The 21501-nt window shown below is 31.7% G+C and overlaps 1 protein-coding gene across 3 annotated transcripts in view; it reads right to left on the bottom strand.

Annotated features, from left to right (window-relative positions):
* LOC132738420 (uncharacterized) overlaps nucleotides 1–19687 on the bottom strand; it is a 61839-nt gene extending 42152 nt beyond the window's left edge. For 2 of the 3 annotated variants that reach the window (XM_060725916.1, XM_060725914.1), the window contains exons 1-2: nucleotides 19590–19687; nucleotides 3795–4085 (exon numbers count right to left, since the gene is read on the bottom strand). In XM_060725916.1, the coding sequence (XP_060581899.1) occupies nucleotides 3795–3995 (201 nt within the window). In that variant the 5' untranslated portion in view covers nucleotides 3996–4085; nucleotides 19590–19687. Of the gene's footprint in view, nucleotides 1–3794; nucleotides 4086–14106; nucleotides 14276–19589 lie in introns of those variants that run through there. The other variant, XM_060725915.1, reaches the window with a different exon arrangement.
* Nucleotides 19688–21501: the final 1814 nt, after the last annotated feature.

Consider the following 21501-nt stretch of genomic DNA (forward strand, 5'->3'; position numbering starts at 1 on the left):
CTATTACAAAAACTTTAACGTAAATTCTAAGTCGAAAAAGGGGCATAATTCTGTCAAAATGCTTGATAGAGTTACCTCCTCCTGTCTACAGGTTGGGGTCATGATGGTGAACAAGTGTGCAAAGTTTCAAAGCCATATGTCAATGGACTTTGAAAATATTTGAACTATTACAAAAACTTTAACGTAAATTCTAAGTCGAAAAAGGGGCATAATTCTGTCAAAATGATTGATAGAGTTACCTCCTCCTGTCTACAGGTTGGGGTCATGATGGTGAACAAGTGTGCAAAGTTTCAAAGCCATATGTCAATGGACTTTGAAAATATTTGAACTATTACAAAAACTTTAACATAAGTGGTTACGCCGACGCCGACGCCGACGCTCGGGTGACTGCAATAGCTCTACTTATTCTTATCGAATAGTCGAGCTAAAAAATGAAAAAGGGCAAAAAATCCAAAATTAGGCAAGGCAGAGTTATGTTTTTTTGCACTGCACTTTATATTCCATGAGATCTATCTATCTATAAAGTTTCGTGATGATATCTCTTATAGTTTCAGAGTTATGTCCCGGGTAAAATTCAAAGTGTAAAAATGAACAAAGGGCAATAACTTCAAAATTAGACAAGGCTATGTTTAGGTTCTTTAACAATGCACTTCTACTCAATGATATATATCTACCTACAGAGTTTCATGTTAGAGTTATGTCCCGGACAAAGTTCAAAGTGTAAAAATAAGCAAAGGGCAATAATTAAAAAATTATGCAAGGCAAAGTTACGGTTCTTGTGCACTGCACACCTACTCAATGAGATCTATCTACCTACAAAGTTTCATGTTGATACCTCTTGTTTTTACAAAGTTATGTCCCGGACAAGAAAAGCGGATGGACAGACGAAAGGACGGACTGACATAGCAGCGACTATATGCTCATCCTTCGGGGAGCATAACAAAAAATTATGTATCAATGTAATCATTTTCGCCTGTTTTCAATCCGCCGGAATTCTACCGAAGCTCTGCCTGGATCTACAGTGGCTCTTCCGTCTTCATCCGGAAACCACCGGCATGAACAGTATCTTCACCTGGGCTCTGCCTGGATGATCGGGAACACTTCCTTGGTGGTAAGTTGAGAATTATCGTAGTAACTAGTGGTTAATGTGACTGCAACAATACTTTCACCCCAGATCGTCCCGGATCATCCCAGTAACTTACCGGGGGGGTCCCGGCTCAGTGGGATAATGAGACCGCACTTAAAGAATCAAATTTGATATGGGGAGGGCGAATCCTCAAAATTAGGCTCCAAATTAAATAAAATTTTTTTTTCTAAAAAATTTTCCCTATCACCTCCCAGCTCTCAAAAATATTTGATTTTTCCTTACGTCAAAACCACACACATCCACTGAACAACTAACTTTTTTAAATTTTTCTTTAGAATCAAAAACATAAATAATTTCCCTATGGATGTCATTTAAAATTTTATATCATATTTTGAATTAATATTTTGTACCATATTCATCAAATATATATTTATAAAACATCATTAGAGCCTCTATTTTATACCATTGGGGTTTAAACTATATTTTGTCCAACGAAATGATTCCATTTTTAAATTTGTTGAATCTAGTTCGGTACATTTATTTTATTTCATCAGGACCAACTATCTTTTAAAACAGTGTATCCGTTATACATGTACTCCCAATGGTGTAAAGATTCAAAATACATTGTATAATTTTAATTAAGTGCTTTTTAAGTCCTAATTATAATTTAGTGCTTTTTAAGTCTGCATTAATTCCTTAAATTTATTGCTAAACCAGTGCATGTTAAGAAAGGACCAACTTTACTTTCCCCTAATAGGGAACACAGCTTCCCATACATAGTTATTCATTCTTTTACTTAATTAGACATATTCAGTAAGAATTTAATATATTTCAATAAATTTCTGTGATTAAGTGTTTTACTCAAGAATGAGCACAGTATATCTTAAAGAAGAAAGGTTTTACTTATAGAATAGAGATTTGGAACAGTGAAAAGAATCTCTATGCATGTTTTATCAATCTAAGTGGACACTTTAAGGAATCTCAACTGTTTCTACATTATATCACAGTCTAGACAAATTAAGATACATTCTCATGTAATAGAATAGGTTGACAGTTAAAATTTCAGATTTTAAGACATTTCTATAGGAACAAATTATTATACATTGTAATTTAAACATATATTTCATTAAAAGTAAATCCACTAATTTTTCCAATGTTCAGATCAATTTTTTTAGACCACCATTTTTTTTTAGTGAATTGATTCCAATATTCAAAATAACGTTTATTTTCTAAAACAGAAATCAAGCACAGTGATAACCCATTTCCTAATTCAGTCAAAAATGAAAACACAATTGCCAAATAAAATAATTCAATTTACAATATATAATGAGGATGCAATCCATCAAATTAATGTTCTCAAATATTTATTTCATTCCATAACAATCAAGATTATTCCAGACGAAAAAAAGTAAGAAAAAAAATAAGAACAATATTCTGGGAAAAACCTATTTATTGGTAAATAAACCCACCCAGTAATTGTCTGTCTATGAGCGACAATGCTACATTCTGTTTCCTTGGTAACCAGAAATCAAATTGCATCAATCATACTGTTTCATAACATTATATAGAACAACAGTGTTATCAAAGTGTTGAGATACAAAATATGTATGCTGGAAATTTTCAATCTAATCTTAAAACAAGGCCATGAAATTGTTCAAACAAGTCTTTTCCAGCCAAACAAACAAGACAAACAATTTTTGGAAATATTTAATCTAATCTAATAAATGGCCAAAAAACATGTTTCTGTTAAAAACCATAAATAAATTGTACAACACCTATCAGGCACAGATGCCCCCCCCCCCCCCCCTCCCATTTTCCACTCTTTTGTCATTCTACGGACAAGGGCAAATCTAAATGATGCATAGATAGCTAGCAATATCAGGTCATTAACATAAAGGCCTGTCTGCTTATTTATCTGACTATATTCTCTAACTGCTTCAAAAATAAACTGTCAATGAATTCAAATTCACATGACCTTGACATATAATTACTACATTGACCTTTTCAGGTAATTTTACAAGTCCCTTTGATTTTTCTATTTTGAATAATTTTTCTTTATAATATAGAAGGTACTCTTGTTCATTATGAAAAAAAAAAAAGTCTGTGTGATCACCATAATCTTACATTTCTTGTTTTGGCCTATATTTAGATAATAACTGATTTTTTTAGAATTTAGCAACTGATGTAGATCTAATAGAAACAAGGGTGGTCCTAAATTTTCCTTGGATCTTATACATTTTTGACATAAAACAGGTGTTTATTAAGTCTGGAACAGTACAAGCTGCTGTGGAGTTTGCATTTATGTTTACGACTTTGGATGGTGCGAATATAAAAATTTTAGATCAAAAATTTCTGATAAGAAGTTTGCAGCAATAAATTCTGATTGTCTACTTAACAACAATTGCATCTACCTTTGTAGATAATATTGAACATTCATTCAAACATCACTGAAGTGTTCATGAAGAAAATTTGATTAATTCTCGAGGCTTTATCTCAAAGTAAAGTATATCTTGGCATGTAATTTGCGGAATTTCTAAGAAGTCCAGCTTATATTTATGGAACTATTTACAATCAATTTTTGGCGCATCAAGATTAAAATTCGAAGTTATAGTCAGCCAACAGTATATAGCCGTTTCAGGCAGCAACTGGAATGGTAAAAATTATCTGCTGGCCAAAAAGCCGCTACAAACATATAAACTTTGTTTACCTGAAAGCATCTCCGCAGGCATTTAACAGCTTCTTCCCCATCATTCTCATTGAATGATTTAACCTGGCACGGATCTTCATCCTGGTGATTGTCTCTGTCATAAAGATACCCAGATATTCCTGCACCTATGTCATGGAATTCCACAGAACTCCGAGCCTTCGCAATTTGCCCTTGGAGTGGAGGAAGGTTGGATAAGTCCATTTCTTTATAGCTCACCAAATGCTTTTCAAATCAAATACCTTCAATAACGTCATTGCATACTTATGTTCTACCATCTGTTCTTAGCCCTGTCTGAAAATAGTAAGAAAATTAAAAGTACATAAAAGTACATGTAACAAGAGCTCTGCATGTTAAAGCATTATAGAATCTACTACTTATTTATGCTGTCATAAGATTTTTTGCTTGTTTTGGTTTTATGTCGCACCAACACAGTATAGGTCATATGGTGACTTTTAAGCTTTACTGGTGAAGGAAGACCTCACATACAAACGGGCACCTGAGTAGAACTACCAATGTTCTGTAAGCCAGCTGAATACTTTCCTCACAAGAAAGAATCTAAAGTCCCTGTCGCTACTCGGACCAACATTTTACAAACCTATGTCTAGCTCTTGACAAAGATTTTACACTTAGTGTTACAATGACCTTGACCTTTGATCTAACAATATATAGAGGTCACCAACAGTCTATGGACAATGTTACTAACAAGTTTCACAAACTTTCACTAATTCTTTCTCAGATAATTGATTATTAGAAAGGGTTATAAACTATTTCAAGTGCCAATGTGACCTTGACCTATGACCTAATGACTTGATAATCAATTAGGATCGTCTACTGGCCATGAGCAATGCCAAGATAAAGTTTGAATATTCATAAATCTAGAAATATTTTTCTTAAGTTATTGTGCAGACATGGATTTTTCCAATAAGTTTCACTATGACCTTGACCTCTGACCTATTAAAATTAGATCATCAGCTGGCCATGATTATCCTTCCTACATTGTATGAAGATAGGAGACTCAAGTTATTGAGTGGACAAAGATGTGGCTAATGGATGGATGGATAGACAGACAAGCACATAACACAAATATTACCAAGTGATATAAAAAGTCATCACTACAAATGTATATTGGAGTTACCATCAAATTCATACCATGCAATAGTCTTTTCTAAATAAATGAACAAAAACAAAATGACATTATGATTTTAATATATAAATATGAAATTTATCATTTTGCTGACAAAATGAAATAAATAAATAATAACTTTTTCTCTTTCTTTTAAAAATTTATTTTTCAGAGACCGACTTTCATCTAACTGTATATTGTATTTGAAATAAAAATAATTGATTTTAAAAGCTAATCAACCAAAAAGAACTCATTAAATTTGTACTTATAAACTTTAACCCACATGCCATAAAGAATTAAGCTAAAGCTATGGATGAAAAAGTTGACTTTATTGCAGTAGATAAATAGACTAACTTTGAAGTACTGGTAATTACTAAGTGCATGCAACACCAGCTGATTATCACCATATAAAATATAGATGGCAGAAATGAGCCGCGTCACGACAAAACCAATATAGTGCGTTTGCGACCAGCATGGATCCAGACCAGCTTGCGCATCCCTGCAGTCTGATCAGGATCCATGCTGTTCACCTTAAAAACCCTATAGCAAGTAGAGAAACTCTGATAGCGAACAGCATGGATCCATGCTGGTCGCAAACGCACTATGTTGGTTTTGTCATGACGCGGCTCAAATGTTTTTCCTCACCATACCCTGACATGTCAAAGTCAGAAGTTATTGATTGGTAGAGCAATATTATTACCAGGTAACCACCACAACATAATGTTTCCATTAAATGTGACATAATTTGTTCCATTAAATGTAACATTATCATTTAGCAGATCTTTGTACTTGTACTTTGATCATACCATTAAAAAAACCTCCTTGTCTTATGCAAGAATATTTTATTTCTTTCTTTTCTTTCTTTCCTTTTTTTTTTTGAATTTTAAGCCCTAAAAGTGAGTTGCCTTATCCCTCAATTTAGAGCTAAGATCAGATTGCAGTGGGGATTTTTCTTCTGGCCCATTTTAATGACTGATAATAATGTCATGATCCTAATGCCAAAAAGTCAAATTACTACTTTGTTTACATTTTGCTACTTTTATGACAAGCAATTTCACATTCAACACTACTTTTTGTCAGTTGATAAGCATCTTACAATGCTGTAAAAACCATTATTTAAACACTATAAATCATATGTTTGAACTTTCTAAAGAATGAAAAATTTATTATCGTTTCTGAGGCATAATGCGCATTTTATTATAATAAAATACTTCAAATCCAAAATTGACAATGCAAATTTTTAATTCAACACAAAATATGTCCCTTACTCAAATAGAGTCAGTTAATAAAGGGTTAAATAACTATCGGTATTTATTGACCATATTAATTAATATACACTGTACAGTAACCGTACCTTTAATTGAGATAAAGAACGCCAATTCTTGATGAAAACAATTGATTTAACATCGCTATTCTCATTGTCCATAAAAAAACCTTTAAATTGCCCGTAGAAATTGTATTGATTTAGAATTCTGCCGACAGAACTAGTCAATTGTAAAATAGTATTACTTACGCATAACTGCCTTACCTTATTAAAGTATAATGAGTTACTTAAATATAATGTAGTTACTTTAAAATACATGAAGCAAAAACTTTGAATGATAAAGAGTTATTTACAAGTCATAGAAAAAAGCTTGCAAATAATCAAATATTCAAAATCCATTCTTAACTTTATTTGAGTGAAAAGTGTTGCAACTCATTTCAATTTTGGGTTATTTTCACAATTAGAATAATAATTCTTGAAAAACGGAGCAAGCGTATTTTGATTTGAAATTTTGCACACTAGTTACTGGTCACAAATGGAACATAATTAACGAAAAATTATTTACAATCCCGCCTTGTCAAAAAAAAGCTCAGTGGAGTCCCTTTAATAAATCTGTTTAAACTCATAATTGAGTAAGGGTCCTAACAAAGTCAATAACCAGTCAGTACAAAATATACATTAAAAAAATTCTACATATATATTATACATTCCAACCATTCTACCACCTTTACAAATCCAAATAGTTTTATACATCAAACATTTTGTATCCATACAAAACAAATCTTAATGCCTCATTTCTATTTATAAGATCTCCATCCATCACTACATAAAAACGTTATCAATAAAATTTCAATTGAAAATTTGTACTAAAATTAAAGCACAATTTTGCTCATTTTTTTCATATTCAAATATTAATCCATTAAACAAAAGCTGCAAAAATACACACCTCAGTAAAAACAGACCTTGAAAGGTTTAATTTAAATATTTTTCTTTTACAGGATTAACTTGACCCAATTAAACAAAAGTACATGAAATATTCAAAGCATTACAAATGAGACCAAAGAACTTGCTCTCACAGAATATTTTAAAAACCTACATTGGCCTTGAAAGTTTAAATAACCCATCCCAGCGTGGTTAAGCATTAGCCCCATAAGAAATTAAATATTGTAAGAAGTTAAATATTGGGCAATATTTTATTAAGGTTAAAGAGATCATACCTTAAAATATGAATTACCAATTTCAAAAATGAAATTTCATGCTCGATATTTGCTTATCCAAAATTTTAAGCCTTTATACAAAGCAAAAGAAACTATTAGGGCTTGTAAATTAAGTATGTAGGTAAACAAATATGTGATTGTGAAATTTTTCAAGGTGAAAACTCAACAAGTGTTTGTGTTTAAACAATAAACAATCAATCTTTGAGTGTGTAAACTTAAAATGCTGTTAAATAAATTTATAGAAGGTAACTTTATATCATTTATAAACATGTCAATTAAAAACAAAGAAGGCTATAAACAAAATACCTCTCATCTTAGCATGAAATTATATTAAAGGCCCATTAAGCCTCAAAACCTTTATTCATTTTTTGGTTGGGTTTTATGTCACACCGACACAATAGCTGTACTGGAGGATACCTCACATGCTAATATGTGCATTATTTCGGGCAAGAAGGAGCACCTGAGTACAACCTCCGACGTTCCGTAAGCTGGCTAAATAGCTTCCGTTCATGAAGGAATCCAAAGTCCTTGTTGGGATTCAAACCCACAGCAGTGAGAGGCAAGTGGTTTGAAGACAACAACCTTAAACACTCAGCTATGGACACCCCCCTTTGAATCTTTCAAAAGCTTTTAGTGGCTTTTAACTGGCTATAAAGATAGTCATTGGCCAATTACCCAAACCATCTTGTGCTTCTTTTGCCATTTGTTGTGTTGATAACATACTTTTTTACAATGAGTTAATAAAATGGCAATTAAATTATTTTGACAAATTGAACGCTAATTGATTACATTTGATTAAGTGCTATACATCTGTGATCTCATATTTACACATAAAATTTGTTTAAATAAGTATCTATAAATCACATCAATTTGTAGATTGTATAATATTGCAATTTGAAAGGAAATATTTTGAGAAAAGCATAAAGGCAGTTTTGGATTGGCAGTTTAAAAGACCATAAAGCAGGGAGACAAGAAACAGATCTCCTTGTTTTTTGCCTGATAAAATATCTTAATAACATACATGAGGCGATGATAATCTATTGAAGAGTTATCTCCCCTTTTCTTACATTTCTTGTAGTCAAATTTCAAAACAATTATTGAAAAGATTTCAATCTACATTACAGTTGTCAAACATCCAATTATATACCTGCGTATAATGACAAGATAAATTAATTAACGACAGACTTTTGTCAAATGCATTGTTCAAATATTATATAAGATGACTGTTTAAGATAGTAAAAATTATGCATGAAAATATCACAATTTTCATCAAATCAACATGTTCTGTCTTTAGATAAACCACACAGCTTTGTTTAGTTTTACGTCACTCTGGCACAACTAACTTCACAATAATGCGATGATCTATTTTAAATTGAAGTTGGCCTTATTTATATGGCATTGGCAATCTTGGCTAAACTGATTTTTTAAGAAGATAGATTTTTTTTCTGACTGTAAACTGTAATACTTACTTACTTAATGTCAGTGAAAGAATCCATGCTAGATTGACCTAAATCTATGATTTTCAAAGTAGCTAAGTTTCAAAATGAATACTTTCAGTACTATCATTGTTTTAGGCAGACCTTATACATGTTATATGCAAAATTGTGACAAATATTTTACTATTTTCTAAGTATGTAAAGGGGAATAATTATGTAACAATCCATGCCAGAGTAGTGGGTCTTTGCAAAGATATAGACACCAATTCATGTGATTTTTCAGAATGAATACCTTCAATATATATTGTTGAAGAACCTTTAAAGCAGGTACAAAAACTTTATAAATATTTATTCATGATATCTAAAATTGCAAGCTGGAAATAAAGGAACTTTTAACACTACAGGTGAGCAAGATAACCTTTAATAGTATAATAGTGTTTATAACAACAAGTTCAATCTATGACATAGAAAAAAATCCAAAGAGAAAAATTATAATGATATGTCTTTCAACCACAGACAAGTGGTTCAGCCTTTGTCTTCAGACCTCAGAGATGATAGTTACAGTAATAAACTAGAAATGTGTCCATAGGACACGGATGCCCCCACACGCCACTGTTCTGTCAATCTTATGACTCTAGGTCAAATATTTTTTGGACAAAAAATCAACAAAGGGCCATAATTCTGTTAAATTTGGTCGCAGCAAAAATTCTTTCCTTTACTAACATCTACACATTAAGGTTGTAAATCCCTGGAAGTTTAAGCAAAATCTGCCATCTGGTTTAAGAGGAGTTACGTTCACAAAATTTCTACAAAGTATATAATGAAAAAATCAACAAAGGGCCATAATTCTGTTAAATTTGGTTGCAGCAAAAATTCCTTCCTTTACTGCCATCTACACATAAAGGTTGTTCATCCATATAAGTTTAAGCAAAATCTGCCATCCGGTTTAAGAAGAGTTGCATTCACAAAATTTCTACATAGTATATAATGAAAAAATCATCAAAGGGCCATAATTCTGTAAAATTTGGTCACAGCAAAAATTCCTTCCTTTACTACCATCTACAACTTAAGGTTGTTCATCCCTGTAAGTTTAAGCAAAATCTGCCATCCGGTTTAAGAGGAGTTGCGTTCACAAAATTTCTACATAGTATATAGTGAAAAAATCAACAAAGGGCCATAATTCTGTTAAATTTGGTTGCAGCAAAAATTCCTTCCTTTACTACCATCTACACATTAAGGTTGTTCATCCCTGTAAGTTTAAGCAAAATCTGCCAACCGGTTTAAGAGGAGTTGCGTTCACAAAATTTCTACATAGTATCTAGTGAAAAAATCAACAAAGGGCCATAATTCTGTTAAATTTGGTCGCAGCAAAAATTCCTTCCTTTACTACCATCTACACATTAAGGTTGTTCATCCCTGTAAGTTTAAGCAAAATCTGCCATCCGGTTTAAGAGGAGTTGCGTTCACAAGGTTTCGGGACGTACGTACGGACGGACGGACGGACAGACTGACTGACGGATTGACGGACGGACGGACAAGTGCAACGCTATATGCTCCCACATTGTGGGGGCATAACAAAACTCATCGCCCCTCCAGCATTCCATACACCTTTCTGATACACATAGATATGATGTATATGAAATCCTTATCAATATAGAATTGTCAGTTTCTCCCAGGCCAAATAAAACAATGTATGTTTCCAAACTTTCCACTGACATTAGATTATTTGGTTTACAAAATTTATTTAAGTTCGATTGTGCAGGAAGCTATAAGCTTATAGACACACATTCGAATGTGTTCCTGGAACCAACCAGTACTGAGCAATGGGTGTAGTTTCTTGCCCAAGGAAACAACGACTTGCCCTGTCAAGGTTTGAACTCCTGCTACTAGCGATCATTAGATTACTAGTTCGAAGCATTTACCACTCGGCCATGCCACCAGTAGATTATTTGTTGACCCCAAGACATCAAACATGTATGGACAAACATTTTTAAATTTTTTTAATAGAATGGTACTGTGCATTTTTGTTTTTAAATGGATGTAAAAGAATAACAGTTACATGAAATATAAATATAAAACTTACATTCCATATTTTCAGCACTTAACTAAAATTACTCCAAGTAAAAGTAAAACTTAATACGATTCTTATGCTCCCAATTTTTTTTCCACATACATGTATTCTAGGCTTCCAGTTTGAGTTAAAAGTAAAAATTTCTTTACATTAAAACTCTGTGTAATCACTGGGAAAAACTCTGATAAATAAAACCAATAATTCCAACTACATCACTCTGTCTACTACCGGTATTATATAGACTACCTGTGCATTAATGTAAATATCTTTTCTCCAGAGACAGTCTTACATAGAAACTTACAGACAAAGGTTACCAATAATACAGAAGTGTAATATTGCACTGTGACATGGAACATTATTGGGAGACTTTCCCTTTCCGTGAATGTGAACACTTCTGTACACAGTATTTGTACTTTAACCCTTAATTAAATGACTGGAACTAAAAGTGATCAACCTTTTCCACCAGTATAGAGCCAGGCCAGTCTTCACCTCTGAGCAGTCTGACCAGGCTCTATACTGTTGGTAACGCAATTCATTTTTTTTTTTAATTAACATCCCTAAAACTTAAAATGGACTGTTCCAAAAATATAAAGCAGGGCAAATCCATTTCACAAATTCAGCGGGTAAAGTTCACAAGATTGATTCATACATCTGAACTCTCCCTATTTAAGCAGGAGACTCCCTCTTTCTCCTATCATTTTTTTAAATATTTTTTTTAGAATAAGGGGTGTTTAAAAAAAAAATCTCCCTCTTTTTTCATTTCAAAATTTCCTTCTATGTCTATTATCAATTAAAAAAAAATCTCCCTCTTTTTAAAGTAAGTTCTCCCTCATGAACATTGAAAAATGTTGATTTATTATTTCCCCAAGAGATCAAACAGTTCACATGGCAGCATTACTAATTAATATCATAATTATACTTGACATACAGTACAAGATGATGTAGTTACATCACAATGCTTCCTTAGTTACTGTTCTCAGATTCACTAAAGATAATTTGTTATTTTATTTATAGAGGATATATAACCATATAGTCAATACATAATTCCTAGAATATTATGATAATTGATAGAATATTATGACAATTGATATTGCTAATTGACAAAAAAATTAGATTCTTAAGTACTCTTCTAAACAATGAACAAAAATTATACTTTAATGAATAAAAACTTATAACAGAGACATAGCTAGTTATCTACATCTCTTCTTAAAACAATGTGAATTCTAATCACAAGCTTACTTCATTAAGAAACAGAAAAGTAAATGTTTTAATTTGAGCTTGATAGCTTTTTACCTTAACCAAACTATGAACAAATATAAATTATAATGCTCCCATTTTTGCTAATAATAGATATTAACTTATTAACATCACTTAATCTGAGCTTAATTGCTTTTAACTTTACCAGATAACAAGTTACATCCTTACTTGCAAAATCTATATATCCAAAGGCTTTCAAAGTCTGTGCACCACGAAATAAATAATTCCAGCTAAACTGTTATCTTAATTAGAATTCCAAATTTCTGCCAGAAAATAAATTATTTCATCCATTTTGTTCCAAAGTCTTCAACATTTCCACCTTAAAATAAAATAAACAACCTCCTAATTTTTGTCCTGTTTATAAAAACAAGAGGGCCATGGTGGCCCTGAGGTCGCTCACCTGTATATAGGCCCCCACCCCCAACCCCTACCCCCCCCCCAACGTTGCAGGGCCAATTTAACCAAAGGGCTTTTATTTGCACAAACTTGGTAGACACCCATAAGAAGATGTTTCATGCTAAACATCTAAGCTCTAGCTCATTGGGCTTTTTAAAAGAAGATTTTTTTTAAGTTTTTACTATACACATATAGTTAAAAACAATGACACCCCTGGGGCCGGGCCAGTTTTGACCCCAGGGCTTTTATTTGAACAAACATTGTAGAACCTTACTAGAAGATGTTTCTTGCTTAATATCTAAACTCTAGCTATTTTGGGTTTTTTCAAAGAAGATTTTAAGTTTTTGCTATACACATATAAAGAAAATCAATGACCCCCGGGGCCAATTTTGACCCCAGGTCTTTTATTTGAACAAACTTTGTAGACACTCACTAAAAGATGTTTCACGCTTAATATCTTAACTCTAGCTATTTGGGTTTTTTCAAAGAAGATTTTTTAAGTTTTTAAGGAAAATCAATGACCCCCGGGGCGGTGCCAATTTTGACCCCAGGGCTTTTATTTGAACAAACTTGGTAGACACCTATTAGAACATGTTTGATGCTAAATATCTTAGCCATAGCTCTTTGAGTTCTTTAAAAGAAGATTTTTTAAGTTTTTACAATATGCATATAGGGAAAATCAATGACCCCCCGGGGCGGGGCCAATTTTGACCCCAGGGCTTTTATTTGAACAAACTTGGTAGACACTTATTAGAACATGTTTTATGCTAAATATCTTAGCTCTAACTCTTTTGGTTCTTTAAAAGAAGATTTTTTAAGTTTTTACTATATGCATATAGGGAAAATCAATGACCCCCCGGGGCGGGGCCAATTTTGACCCCAGGGCTTTTATTTGAACAAACTTGGTAGACACCCATTAGAACATGTTTCATGCTAAATATCTTAGCTCTAGCTCTTTGGGTTCTTTAAAAGAAGATTTTTTAAGTTTTTACTATATGCATATAGGGAAAATCAATGACCCCCCGGGGCGGGGCCAATTTTGACCCCAGGGCTTTTATTTGAACAAACTTGGTAGACACTTATTAGAACATGTTTCATGCTAAATATCTTAGCTCTAACTCTTTTGGTTCTTTAAAAGAAGATTTTTTAAGTTTTTACTATATGCATATAGGGAAAATCAATGACCCCCCGGGGCGGGGCCAATTTTGACCCCAGGGCTTTTATTTGAACAAACTTGGTAGACACCCATTAGAACATGTTTCAAGCTAAATATCTTAGCTCTAACTCTTTTGGTTCTTTAAAAGAAGATTTTTTAAGTTTTTACTATATGCATATAGGGAAAATCAATGACCCCCTGGATGTTTGGATGAAATTGGCTTAGTGGTTTATGACGAGATGTCATTTAAAGTAAAAGTTTACGGACGGACGACGGACGGACGCCGGACGAAAAGCGATCACAAAAGATAAAAAAATAAATAAATGAATAAAAACAGAAAAAAAATGTAACAAAATTTTACAAACTATACAAAAAAGTTGAAAAATACATACTGTATAATACAAAGAAGAAAAATTAAATAACCAGGAAAATTCCATGAATTTTTGTCTGAATAATAATTCCTCCACATGTACTTCCCTTGGGAGTGATCAAATAATAAGTACTGTATATTTCTCCCAATATCTCTAAGCTAGTTACTTTGACTAATCCACTTGGATGCTAATCTGACTGTGCAAGCTAACGTAAAACAAATGTGTTTTTGGCAGAGAGAAAAATCCCTGACAAAATACTCAGGATGCTTGTGTTAATGAATACATGTGTAGTAACACAGGTAATCAATCGTTTATGTTTCCATTCTACAGTAAACATAAACAAATGATGTCACTGACACCAGTGTGAGTGATTTCTAGGTGTGATGATAACACTCAGAATATAAACATGCTCAATTATTCCGACTAAAATTTTTTTTCTCTTCTTTAAGAATTTCAAGAGAGCAATTAGGAAATCTATGAGTGGTGTAAAAAATTCAAGAGGGGACTATGACTTTTAGGATGGAAGAAAGATTTAGACATTGACAAAAAGAATTTAAGGAGGGGTAAGATAATTTCAAAAGTGGGCCGGGGAATAAGGATTTCAAGAGGGGAATAACAAATTCAAGAGGTAAATAGGGAATTAAAGAGGTAATAAGGGATCCAAGAGGGACACAAATGGATTCCAAGTGGGTAAATAAAGATTTCAAAAGGGAAATGAGAAATTCAAATGGAATATTAGGATTTCAAGTGGGGGTAACAAAGAATTAAAAGAGGGGCAATTGATATCAACAGAATACAAATTTCAAGAGGGGAATAAAATAAAAATTTCAAGAGAGTAATTTATTTTTTTCAAAAAGGTAAGAAGGGTTTAAAGGGTAATTTCAGCAGGATAAGAATAATTTCAATGGGGTATTTTATTGTTTTAAAAAAGGGAAATTTGGATATTTAAGGGGGACAAAGAATTTCAAGAGAGGTATAAAATTATTATTTCGGGGGATTGAAAGAAAAAAATCATCAACATAATAATAAATATCTACCAAAGAGTCTGAGATAAAACATTTTGACTTGTAACACATAAATAGCTTGTCTCAGTGATGGTGGAAAGAATTAATCAATATACAGTAAATTGTCCAAAGATCTTTAATGTAATTGATTATAAATTAAATCTAGTATCAAACATTAAGCAATCAATTATTCAATTAATTTCATGGGGGAAAGTGTTTGAACAGCTTGAACAAATAACTACTGTTACAATAAATGATTCCTAAATATCAGCGATGCTTGTTTGTTTTGTTACGTTAGAAGTCAAACACTGTTAAGGTGATATGGTTTCCGCTACAATTTCAAAATGCTATCAATTACATTTTTGTGTATATTAAAAATGTTTATTTTAGCAAAACATGTAAGTATTAAATTTAGTTAACTAATTACCACAACTTGTTACATTTTTAAAACATTGCGATCAAAAGTTTCCTCTTAATTTGAATGCAAAAAAAGCATAGGGAAAACTGTTAAAAATCTAGTTATTATGAATCAGGAAGGTGTCATCTTTTGAACAATATACAGACAGGAAATTAACATGATTGCACAAATATAGAAATTCTGATACAGCATTGTGCCGTTTTGTATATGTTTACACACAGTTGTTTTATTTCGCCAAGAAATATCACACATAAACTAAACAGGTACAGCTATTTTCTCTTGTATTTAATTCCTCTTTTTTTAAGAACCACATATTGCTACCTGAAACACTATGGGCAGTTGTCTAATGATCCCATATCAAATGGTGTATGAAGACCCTTCAAACTGTATATAATTTATATTCGACTTAAATGCCATATCAACGAAAATTACGATGGGCCTATATATCAAACCTAGTTTAAACATTCAAGAGTTAAAACAGTAAAATCATGCACATTTTTATTTACTTATACCTGATTACCCCCACTCCCCATCCCCCTTGAGTTTTTTTTTAATTATTAGACTGTCAAATGTTTTTATGACACCAATTGAACCTAACCACTCTAATGTTAAAAAAAACTATCTGTATGTATTAGGCATTGCTAATGACATGACTAGCAATTTCTTTAAGTTAAATATTAAAAATAAAATGTTAAACAGCCTGATAAGCTAAAGCGATATTACTTGCAGAGGAAATATTCCTAGAAAGAGAACACGAGTAGAACCACTAACCTGGTGCCAGTTGGATAGCTTTCTCATAAAAGTATCTCATGGGATTTGATCAAGAACTGAGGAGGGTAAATTCGGGTAAGTGATTTGAAGTCAAAGATTAAACCATAATTAAGTCATTATCAGACCTGGGGTAATCATCAATTGTAATCATCGATTTTTTAATTGATTACATGATTACACTGTAATCATCATGTAATTGATTACCTTGCTCAAAATTGATTACATTAATTGTAATTAATCAATTACAGCTTAAATTCAGTCTGTAATTATAATTACAATTTGATTGATGTTCATTACTTTCAGATTTTACAATCTGAAACTATTGAAATTTAAATGATTTATTTCACATGTTACAGTTTAACTTATACTCCTTTATAATGATCTTTAATCACAAACTGTATAGTGTAAATTGATTGATTTTGATACTCAATAGCAGCATTTTTATTGAATAGATAGAATGTTCTCTACTGATATCCATATTTGAAGTAAATAATAGAAATTGTCATAATAAACAATGATTGTTCATAAAGGTAGTAAAATATCACATGAGATGTTTTAAGACATCACTCACAATGAAGAAATAAGTTTTAATCCGTACATTCACCAAATTCTAACTGAAAGATAGACATTGTTTGGCTGGTATTCTAACCAAAATGTCAAGTCATTGGATTTATGATGTCTTTAAATTTCCTAAAGAGACAGCTGGAAATGTGACAGCACAGTGCAAATTGTGCCCTAGGAAGATAAATGGAAACACTAAGTCACATTCAAATTTCATTATAAAGGTATGTTAAATTTTGTTTCACATATTTTGGTTTAACCATGTTTTAAAAAGTTTCAAACAATGTAGATAACTTCGTTACTTTGTATAGTCAGTTTATGTCAGATGCATATTACCATATTTTAATTATATGCAACAGTTATTTTGTAAGGTGATAGACAATGTGTCTATATTATAATGGATACTGTTGTACCATTGAAGTGTTGTAAAAAATTGATAATTTCTTTGTAAAGCCTATTGTCATTGAATTCCCATACAACAATTTATTGTTTTCACACCTGTTTTAACACCTGTATACAGTATACTGTACAATTGACACTTTTCAAAATTTCAGTTGCAGAGAGTTTATTATGAAACCTACACCAAGACTGAGGACCATTCCTGCATCATCGGCCCCCTGTAGAGCGTTTGTTTAGTGTTGTGGGTAAATTTTCCGTCCTGATAGATGCAGTCTGACTGACAGACGGTTTCATGAACTTATGATGCTAAAGTGCAATGCTAAAATATGATAAAGTGATGTGACAGTAACTAAAAGTGTGTTAAATTGATGACTGTTGATGAGCTGGAAATCCTTTGTGTATATAATCTATATATTAAATAGTGTTAAGAAACTTTTGTCTATAGTTATACATTGAATGTAATCAATTATCAATCAATTACTTTCTTAAAGTAATTGTAATTTAATTGATTACAGAGGCAAGTCTGAGTAATCAATTGTAATCAATTACAATAAAATCTGAAAGTAATTGTAATTAAATCAATTACTGATCAATGTAATCATCCCCAGGTCTGGTCATTATCTGGATTAAATCTAAGTTACATATAATGTATCTGTCTGGACACATGGTACTGTACTGAGGACAATTGAGGCAATTTTGAAAATTTGATATCTCCCTGGATAAACCACTTACCAACTCTACAACCCTCCTACCTCTCCCAAACAATGTAAACTGTAATATTTTTCATTTGAAAATTGTTTTAATATTTGATATGACTTGTGCTTTTATTTCATTTGCCTTTTTTACCTCCCAAAAATGATTTATACAGGATACATTTAGTAAATATATAACAGTGTTGCATCTAGAATTTCAAAATTATGGGGGATTGTCCCCCACTCAATTGAAAAATGTGGGGGATTTGAAAAAAAATGTGGGGGACATACATTTACCTTACAATATGACATACCGAATAGAATTCATTTATTTAACATTCAGGCATTTTTGACAGCTATCGTCCGCTCTAAAACGGAAGTAGAAAAAATAAAATATTGACGAATACTAAAAAACACACGCGAGATGACTTAGTCGGCTGCTACATGCGATTTAGTACGTATTTTAGTCATAACCATGAGTGAAAACAAACATGGCTGACGCGTTTAAGATACGATGAAGATAAACTGAATTAAATTGAAAATATTGTCAGATGCGCGACTTGGCGCGCACTGACTTCATTTAAATGCGCGATCTGCATAAAAAATGCGCAAATCGCGCAATCGCGCGGCCTAGATGCAACACTGATATAATATATCATTTTTGATTTTTTGGGATTAGATAAGGAAATTTAAATAAAAGCAGTACCAAACACCTGTATTCATCAGTTCATAGCCACATGGTTACACATTTAAACAGATTTTTTTTTCGTTTTGATTTTCATTCGTAAACGTTTATGATATTTTTTACTGTTTAATCGAAATGACCATAATTATTGTCTTACAAAATATCTTAATCATTGCCTGTAGTCTGACATGAATTCTATCAATTCTAATTGATTTATTTCAAATTAAAAAACAGAAAATCGGTGTTTACAGCCCTCCGCACAGCATCGCCCTGCAATTATCGCTCATGTCATAATATATTCTTGGTTAAGTTGATTTTCCTTTGATATTTTAAAAGAGCGAAAGGGGGATACAATGCAGAAAATGTGTGCCAACTCAACTGAAAACTATTTATTTGTACATCATAATATGTATTGAAAATGGAAAGTTAGTCATCATTTAGCGACTCGAATACATGGTGTAGTACAGTATGTAGAGGTACAACCATTTAAACGGTATCGTTTCTGTGAACACTCACAAAACGTTTCCAAAAAAATTGTAAACGTGGGAGCCTTATTGGGGGTTCTATAATTGTCTTTTTAAACTCTCAATATATATTATATAAAGTGGGAAAATGAAATAATCGAGTAAATCTACTATGGTGACAACTTGTTTATTTTCTAAATTATTTGTATAAATTTGAATGATACAACATTCTAAAGCACTTATACCAGAAATGAGTTTACCCTCTTCTTCTTATTGATTATTGAAACCAAAACAGCTTTTAAGTTAAATTCCATGAAAACTTATCAAATCAAACCCAAATGAAATTATATATCACCTGAAATAATTACCTTAATGTAGATTAATAAGCTGAAATTTAAATGGGTCGAAAATAATTTGGGCGAATTAAAACTTACCATGACACTCAAGTAAGTAAATACGTTATTGTAAAAAAATATCTATTTCAAACAAATAATAAAAGTTTAAATTTACCTCATAAAATTTAATTTTTCCTTAGCAAAGTCGGGCCTTAATTGTTAAAAACATTTTTACCATTTGTAGTCATGTTTGCAGGTAAACAAAGTCACGTGACTACGGTGCATTTGTTTAGAAGATCAAGTCTTTCATTTGATAGAACAATATTCTATACTTCTGACCAGGTCGAACAACACCAAATCATATGCACAGCGACTACATGTAATGTTAGTGCAAACATGCGGCTTTTATTACAGAATCTATTCAAGAAATAAAGCTATTTAAAATAATATCCTAGAAATACATTTCTTAAATAAAATGGTACTGAATTCTTATTTTCAATTTGAAAATAAAACAGTGTATGTTAAGTTGATCATACTGTACTTGTTTCATACTAGACCACATGTACCTTCCATATAAGCTCTCATTTGTCTATGTGACTGTATTATATTACATGTAAATGTATTAATTTTGTAAATATGTTACGATGATGTACTTATGGTACAAATCTAATAAAATAAATGTTCTGTTCTGTTCTATTTCTGAGGATGATCAGACCTAAGTTCATCTACAATGTATCATTTATCTATAACTGAGGATAATCAAATATAATTTCATCTGTCATATTTCTATTACTGAGGAATAATTAAATAGTTTGATCAGTCATTCCTCTATTATTCAGGGTGATCTTTTACAGGGCTTGGTTCTACTAATACTGCATGTAAAGCTTATATGGCGATTTTCTGACTGTACTGGCTGAGGAAAAGTGTGTAGAACCATGGATTTATATAAATCTGTGGTAGAACCAATGATATTGTGTAAACTACATGTATAGCTTTCACACATGAAAGAATCTACAGTCGCACAGCTAATATAATTTCATTACTATTATTATTTTATTATAAAATGAGAAATGTGTATTTTACTTTCATTGTCTATATGCTTTTAGAATGCCGTTTTTTTTTCTAGATTTTATATGTTTCTTAACTATTTGTAACAATGTTATTTCTGTTGTGTTTATCATACATTTTGTTGTAAATGTTCATACTATGTACATTGTATATTTGATAGAGGCTCATAGGGAAGACTGGGCATGCCTAACTATGTTGCCTCTTTAAATAAAGTCTTTATAATTATTATTATTCATTCAATTACTAAGATAACCACATAAAGCTCTAGAAATTTAGCAAAATATGTGTTAAAAAATAAGAACATAGTATTTTTTTTTTCATAGCCATTTATTTTTTTTATTTTCTTCATCACAAAATATAACAATTGCACATAAGGAAAGAAAGAGGTTGGATGTGTTAGTGAATGATAGATTGGTAAAAAGGGAGGGAGAACAAAACAAACAAAAGCAAAACAACATAAACTTTCTCCTATACTTGTATAAGCACATTAATTTTAAGAAGTTGATCCATTTACTAAAATTCTTAAGATATTCAAAATTCATGATAGAATTATTCTCCATTTTTTTGTGCATAAAGCTTTTCGTTTTGAAACAAATATGCCTGTCTACATAGTAACTTTTGTCAAATTTGCATAACTTGTTTCTATTTCTATACACTAGTATAAATCAATACAACAATGAAAGTTGATAAAAAAAAATAGACAAAAACTGGTAGAACTTAAAGCTATACACAACCATTATACACAATTAGTAACAAAAAAGGTTAAAGTAACTAAAATGTGTAAACATAAATAAAAGTAATAATTCTTAACCTTTATTATACTCTGTCATTTCAGTTCAGAACTTCAGACATAACCAATTTACCCTTACTGCTAGATATACACCATATATTATAAATGCCCAAGTTACATGCTAAAGTCAAACCTGTTTTAAAGATTACCTCTAAACAAAGACCACTCTGTAAATAAAGGCCACTCCTTAAGAAACTTTCATTTATCAACCTGTTTTAAAGACCACCTC

This window comes from Ruditapes philippinarum, unplaced genomic scaffold (assembly GCF_026571515.1).
Source record: "Ruditapes philippinarum isolate M1 unplaced genomic scaffold, ASM2657151v2 ctg574_1_1_1_1, whole genome shotgun sequence".
In the NCBI taxonomy this organism is placed as follows: Eukaryota; Metazoa; Mollusca; class Bivalvia; order Venerida; family Veneridae; genus Ruditapes; species Ruditapes philippinarum.